At 53.3% G+C, this 6,596-nt stretch overlaps 1 protein-coding gene across 9 annotated transcripts in view; it reads left to right on the forward strand.

Moving 5' to 3' along the window:
- Window positions 1-6,596, forward strand: part of PPP6R2 (protein phosphatase 6 regulatory subunit 2) — a 99,090-nt gene that overhangs the window by 68,847 nt on the left and 23,647 nt on the right. For 6 of the 9 annotated variants that reach the window (XM_017504928.2, XM_017504926.2, XM_037730088.1 and 3 more), the window contains 4 exons: window positions 886-1,023; window positions 2,403-2,468; window positions 5,183-5,295; window positions 5,653-5,769. In XM_017504928.2, the coding sequence (XP_017360417.1) occupies window positions 886-1,023; window positions 2,403-2,468; window positions 5,183-5,295; window positions 5,653-5,769 (434 nt within the window). The remainder of the gene's footprint in view (window positions 1-885; window positions 1,024-2,402; window positions 2,469-5,182; window positions 5,296-5,652; window positions 5,770-6,596) is intronic. The other 3 variants (XM_017504929.2, XM_017504919.1, XM_017504921.1) reach the window with 1 other exon arrangement.

Raw genomic sequence — 6,596 nt, forward strand, 5'->3', positions numbered from 1 at the left:
CTTCCCCTCCTCCCCTCCTCCCCCATGCTCTCCTCCCCCTCTTCCTTCTTCCCCTTCCCTCTTTTCTCACCACTCCCTTTCCTACTCTTCCTCCTCATCGCAGCACTAGGGACTGAGGCTGAGGTCCTGCAGCCAGGTCACCTTCTCTGTTTTCATTGTTTCCAGTGAAGGGCTGGATCTACCCCAGCCCGCAGCCCAGTGGCCTGGACATAGCAGGCACTTATATCTGTAGGCTGAGTTGAGCTGAATTTGCAGCGAGCCCAGCCTTCACCTTTTCACTGTTACCTGGGATCTGCCATCTGAGCAGCCCACTGTGTCCGTGATGGGTGCCGTGTCCCCCGTGTCCTCGTACTTAGCTGTCCACACCTTGTTGGCACTGGTCATCAGCCAGCCGCAGAATGCCTCTTTTTCTTTTCTAAAACCTCAGTCTTCTTTCCCCTTCAACCATTCACGGGTTGTGGTCAGCAGCGGGCGTTGTGTGCGCTCTGTGCTCCCTGGGTTTGCGTTCTCACCCAGGGGCTGCCAGCGTTGGCCATCAGCTCAGCTCAGCTCTGGCTGCACCATTCGTTTCTGTTGGAAAAACTTGAACCAGTAGGTATTGAATGGCAGCTGCTCACGGTGGCCTGTGCTTCCCCCCGGGACAGCTGTGTCCTGTTGGTGCAGAGCCACAGCTGTGCCTCCCCCTGCCCAGGCCCTCACATGCAGCACTGCCTCTAGGACTCTGCCTGTCCCTTGAGAGGGCTTGCTTATCATGTTGTCTGGGTCTTTCCGTTATTTCTGCAGAATGTAATTAACAGTTCAACCTGCCCATGAGGGTTTTTGGAGGCGGCATGTCACAGTGGTCAGGGTCGGCCCTGCCTGCCTATCAGGTGTGTGTGATTTCAGGTGATTACATTTTTGAAGAAGAAGGACAAGTTCATCAGCCTGGTATTGAAGCACATCGGCACTTCAGCGCTTATGGACCTGCTTCTGCGCCTGGTCAGCTGTGTGGAGCCAGCCGGGCTCCGGCAGGAAGTCCTGCACGTGAGTCTGGGAGTCCCCTCAATTCCTGAGGGCATGGGCGTTGCAGGAAGCCAGCTGGTTAACTGCAGGAGCTCAGAGCATCAGGGCACCCAGCCCCCATCTCTCTACCCAGCGTGCATTTCTTCGTGGGGCTGTTAGGGGTTCTTGTCAAGGATTGTAGCCTGTATGTACCTTTTCTGCTGTCCTGACTCAACTCGCTCAGAAGTACAGAGCAGAGAGGTCCCTTCTCCCTGCGGTCTCCAGCTTCCTGCTCTGTGAAGAGGCTGAAATGGACTTTCCTGGCCTCCCTCCTTTTCCCCTGCTAGCGCCCAGCCACGTGGCTTAGAGCAGAAGGTCAGTGAGGTGCTGGCCCCATGTCCAGGTCTGTGCCTGCCAGGAAAGCCCTGGTGGACAGCAGTTCCCTGCAGATCCCCATCGTCTACCCTGGAGTATGGATGCATCCATTCTGATGGTGTTCAGTCAGTGAGAGCAGGTGCCTGTAGTCCCTGAATAGAGGAGGATGCCACCCGAAGAAGCCCAGGAAATCAGCGCTGCACAAACTTCTGCTCACTGTTTGGCCAGCTTTGTGGTGAGGTTTAAAATAGAGTAGCGTAAACCTTGAGGCCCTCTGCCTGTTTCCCAGCTCCTGGAGCCAGGAGTCATCCAGGTGGTCACTCTGACTCAGGTTAGTAACGTTTCCTCAGGGAGCAGCTTCTCAGCAGGAATGACTGACCACTGCCAACCTTTACACAGTGGACACAGGATCAGCACTAGCGGTGTGGCTATGTCGTAGCTGTTAGTGGGAAGCTGCATGACTGTACTCCAGGCAGGCTTTTAGCTGCTTGATTCAGCTCACAAAGTAGCCATGTGGGGACAGGTCATCCCATTTTCAGATAAGGAATTTGGCACAGGGTGGCAGTGCAGTGCGGGAGCCAGGTGTGGCCCAGACCTGCTGGACCCCTGACACTCACACTGGGCCCCTGTTGCCCTTGAGCTTTACCCCACAGTGTTCCTGTGGCCTCACCAGGGTAGATTTACCCTTCCTCATCCTGGGAAGGCCCCGATGCGGCAGGGAGCAGCTGAGGCTTCTCTGACTTCAACATCCAGCAGGGCTCCTGGGCTTCAGCTTGCCTGGCTCATTTGCATGCTGATCCTTAGAGATAAGTCCTAAAGACAGAGCTCACATATGCACCATCAGGACAGAGGGGTAGTGGTTACCCCTTATAATCTTTTGGTCCACTCCCAGAATTCAGTCATTATGTGTTCTTTCTGGGTCTGGATGTGTCAGGCAGAGACTGTCTATTCTAGAACACTGGGGTGCATGGACTTCTGTACCAAAGGGCTATCCTTCCGTTTACTTGGACTTGAACAGAGACACTGAAGGGCCTCTTCTCTTTCAGTGGCTGAATGAAGAGAAAGTCATCCAGAGGCTTGTGGAATTGATCCACCCGAGTGAGGACGAAGATGTGAGTGTGCTGCTTACTGAGCCAGCTTCGTGCATGCCAGCCCCAGGCCTGCAGCTCCCAATCACCCACTGCTGCGGGCCAAGGGAGGGAGGGAGGAGCGAGTCATTCCTTTCCTAAGATGAGGATCAGTTAGGTGTTTTTCTTCCTTTATTAAAGCACCAACTTCTAGGCTGGTTTGTTTTTTGTGTTTTTTTTTGTTTTTTTTGAGACAGTTTTGCTCTTGTTGCCCAGGCTGGAGTGCAGTGGTGCGATCTTGGCTCACTGCAACCTTCGCCTCTTGGGTTCAAGAGATTCTCCTGCTCACCTGGGCGAGTGGGCAGCGTGGCAAGTGGGCAGTGTGGCGAGTGGGCCACCATGCCTGGCTTCTAGGCTGTTTATTGTTTAAACAGGTATGAGGTCTCACTGCATTGCCCAGGCTGGCTTCAAACACCTGGCCTCAAGCGATCCTCCTACCTTAGCGTCTTAAAGTGCTGTGGTTACAGGAATGAGCCACTATACCTGGCCTCAGCTTTTTTTTTTTTTTTTTTTTTTTAACTGAAAACTAATATATGGGTGTTATAAAAGCAATTCTAGGACGGGCACAGTGGCTTGTGGCTGAAATCACTGCACTTTGGGAGGCCAAGGCAGGCTGATCACTTGAAGTCAGGAGTTTGAGACCAGCCTGGCCAGGCATGGTGAAAGGTGCCTGTAATGCCAGCCACTTAGGAGACTGAGGCACCAAGAATCACTTGAACCCAGGAAGGGGAGATTGCAGTGAGCCGAGATCATGCCACTGTGCTCCAGCCTGGGTGACAGCAAGGCTCTGTCTCAAAAAACAGACAAACCAGCAAGGCGTGGTGGCTCACGCCTGTAATCCCAGCACTTTGAGAGGCCAAGGCAGGTGGATCACAAGGTCAGGAGTTCGAGACTGGCCTGACCAACATGGTGAAACCCCATCTCTACTAAAAACGCAAAAATTAGCCAGGCATGGTGGCGTGTTCCTGTAATCCCAGCAACTCAGGAAGCTGAGGCAGAATTGCTTGAACCCAGGAGGCGAAGGTTGTAGTAAGCCGAGATCGTGCCACTGCACTCCAGCCTAGACGACAGAGTGAGAATCTGTCTCTCCAAAAAAAAAAAGAACCAAAGAAAAATTCTAATAGAATTGTATTATTCACCTGTAACTGAATAGCAAATTACCCTGAAACTTAGTTGCTATTGCTATGGCAAGCCTTTTTTGCCTGTAGCAGTATCAGTTTCTGTGGGTCAGGCATCTGAACGTGGCTTCGTGGCTCTTCTGCCCAGTCTGTCACAAAACTGCAGTCATCTCAGAGCTCCACTGGGGGAGAGGCCAGTTCCCTGGTCACAGATGGCGTGGCAGTGCCCAGTTCCTCAGGGCTGTCAGTGAGGCCGCCCTCAGCATTGCACATGTGGTGTCTCCACTGGGCAGCACAGGACCTGGCATCTGATCTTTCCCTGACTCTCACTGTCTGTTGCTCTTCAGACCTGGGTGACTGGGTCCAGCCCACACAAAAAGAGGTGGGGCTTATAGGGTCATGAACTCCAGGAGAGGATCTTTAGGGGCCCCCTAGAAGCCACCCTGGAAGTACCTAAGGTGACAGTGGGGCTTCCTCTGGTAATTCCTGTTGAGAGTTGGGGATATATCCCAGCAGGCCTTTTCCTATGCACTACACATATCTGTCTATACAGGTATTGATCGACTTACCACCTGTGCAACTTACGACCACAATCGCTAGCCGCAACTGCTGTGCGTCTGGCAGCGCAAACGTTGCCCAGCTGGGCGTACGACAGTGCGGACCAGCTTCTGGCAGCACTACCATCTCCGCGTGCACCATTTCAACTGTATATATAGCCTACTCAACTTACGACCAAATCGTGTTACGACCGGTCCACGGTCCCGACCGTGGTCGTAAGTCGAGCACTAGCTGTACACAGAACCACAGAGTCCCTTGGCAAATTTGAAAATGGTGCTGACTCGTGTCTGAGGCCTTCACTGCTGCCTGGCCAGCCTACTTTGTTCTCCGTTAGCCACAGGGCTGACCAGACAGATGGGAGAGGCCACCCTGCCTGAGAACCAGAGCCCACCCGTGCACGTGGGTGTCATGTTGATGGCCTGTCCTGGGTACCACAGGCAGACCCCAGAGCCAACCTGGCTGCTTTCTTTTCTCCCTAGAATACTCCTGTGAGTGTTTCCTTTTCCTCATCTTCCCACAGCATGTGAACCAGAGCTGCGGGGAGTCGGGTTGTGTTTCTCTCTGACCACCTTTGTCTGCACAGGACTCATTCTGAATAATACCAACACCTTTTATTACATTTAAAATACAGTATCAATAACATGGCCACATATTCAGTATATTTCAGATATTTCTGCGTTGCATATCTGACCATTATTAACCTTGTTTTGAATTCCTGAAGATGGTTCAATACAACTGAAAAAAAAAATCTAACTAGATATATATTTTGAACATGGAAAAGGCAGACACAGATTTCTCTGAAATTAAGCTGTTGTCTGGAATCTTTAGGAAGAATGGTTTAGAGAAAGTTCCACATCTTAAAAATAAATGAAAAAGAATTTGAACATTACGATTATATTGAACAACAAAAGTCCGCATCTCCCAGAGGAGCCAGTGGCAGGGCTCGCACCCTGCGTGCCCAGTGACTGATCCTGCTGTTTCTTTTCCACACTGATGGGCTCTGTGCCTCCCTTGTCTTTTCAGAGGCAGTCGAACGCTGCGCAGACTCTCTGTGACATTGTTAGGCTGGGCAGAGACCAGGGCAGTCAGCTGCAAGAGGCTCTGGAGCCAGACCCCCTCCTCACAGCGCTGGAGTCGTGAGTGCTGGTGGGCCGTGGTGCTGATGGGCCTCCCTTTCTGGGTCATGGGGACATCTCTGAGCCCTGCTCTGAGCACCAGGATGTGCTGCCACCTCCTCTGATTCACATTCTAATGAGCTGGTTGTGGAATGAACCCCACGTTCAGAGCCCATGTTAACTTGGGGCCTGTTTCCAGAGGGCAGGTCGAGTGTGTGGGTCAGCAGCAGCTGGAATGTCGTGAGAACCCCGGCTCCTGGCCTTGAGCCTGCGCAGGTTTAGGGTTTTGCTGGGGTTCTCCATGGGGAAGAAGAACCATCCTTGCCTCCTTTGTGTGTGTGTCTGCTTTGCCAGGCAGTGACCTCTGTGTGTGTCCAGCAGGCAGGACTGTGTGGAGCAGCTTCTGAAGAACATGTTTGACGGGGACAGGACAGAGAGCTGCCTCGTCAGCGGGACGCAGGTGTTACTCACCTTGCTGGAAACCAGGCGGGTTGGGTGAGTCTCTCTCAAGGAGAAATTGTATAGAGCCAAACTCGATGCTACAGTGATATGGGACTCAGGTGTTACTCACCTTGCTGGAAACCAAGTGGGTAGGGTGAGTCTTGTGAGGAGAAATCATACAGTGCTGAACTCGACACTTCAGCGATATGGCAGCCCACGAGTAGTCTGGATCATGTGGTTTGTGTTTTTAATTTTTGATGATGCAAGTCATAACATGCATAGACTCCCCTTGTTGAAAGGTTGACGTTCAAGTTTCCTTGGACCCTCCTTGTCACTGGTGCTCCCACTCTAGTGCAAAGGTGCTTGTTGAGGCCAGCTGGCGATGCATGTGTCGGCGTGTGTGGAACAGGTGATGATGCATGTGTCGGCGTGTGTGGGACAGGTGGCGGTGCCGGCGTGTGTGGGACAGGTGACGGTGTATGTGTCAGCGTGTGTGGGACAGGTGACGGTGTATGTGTCGGCCTGTGTGGGACAGATGACGGTGTATGTGTCGGCGTGTGTGGAACAGGTGATGATGCATGTGTCGGCGTGTGTGGGACAGGTGGCGGTGCCGGTGCGTGTGGGACAGGTGACGGTGTATGTGTCGGCCTGTGTGGGACAGGTGATGGTGTATGTGTCGGCGCATGTGGGACAGGTGGCGGTGCGCGTGTCGGCCTGTGTGGGACATCCAGTGGTGCGCGTGTCAGCCTGTGTGGGACAGGTGGCGGTGCACGTGTCGGCGTGTGTGGGACAGCCGGCGGTGCACGTGTCGGCCTGTGTGGGACAGCCGGCGGTGCACGTGTCGGCCTGTGTGGGACAGCCGGCGGTGCACGTGTCAGCAT

Source organism: Cebus imitator, unplaced genomic scaffold (genome assembly GCF_001604975.1).
Source record: "Cebus imitator isolate Cc_AM_T3 unplaced genomic scaffold, Cebus_imitator-1.0 Scaffold329, whole genome shotgun sequence".
Lineage (NCBI taxonomy): Eukaryota > Metazoa > Chordata > Mammalia > Primates > Cebidae > Cebus > Cebus imitator.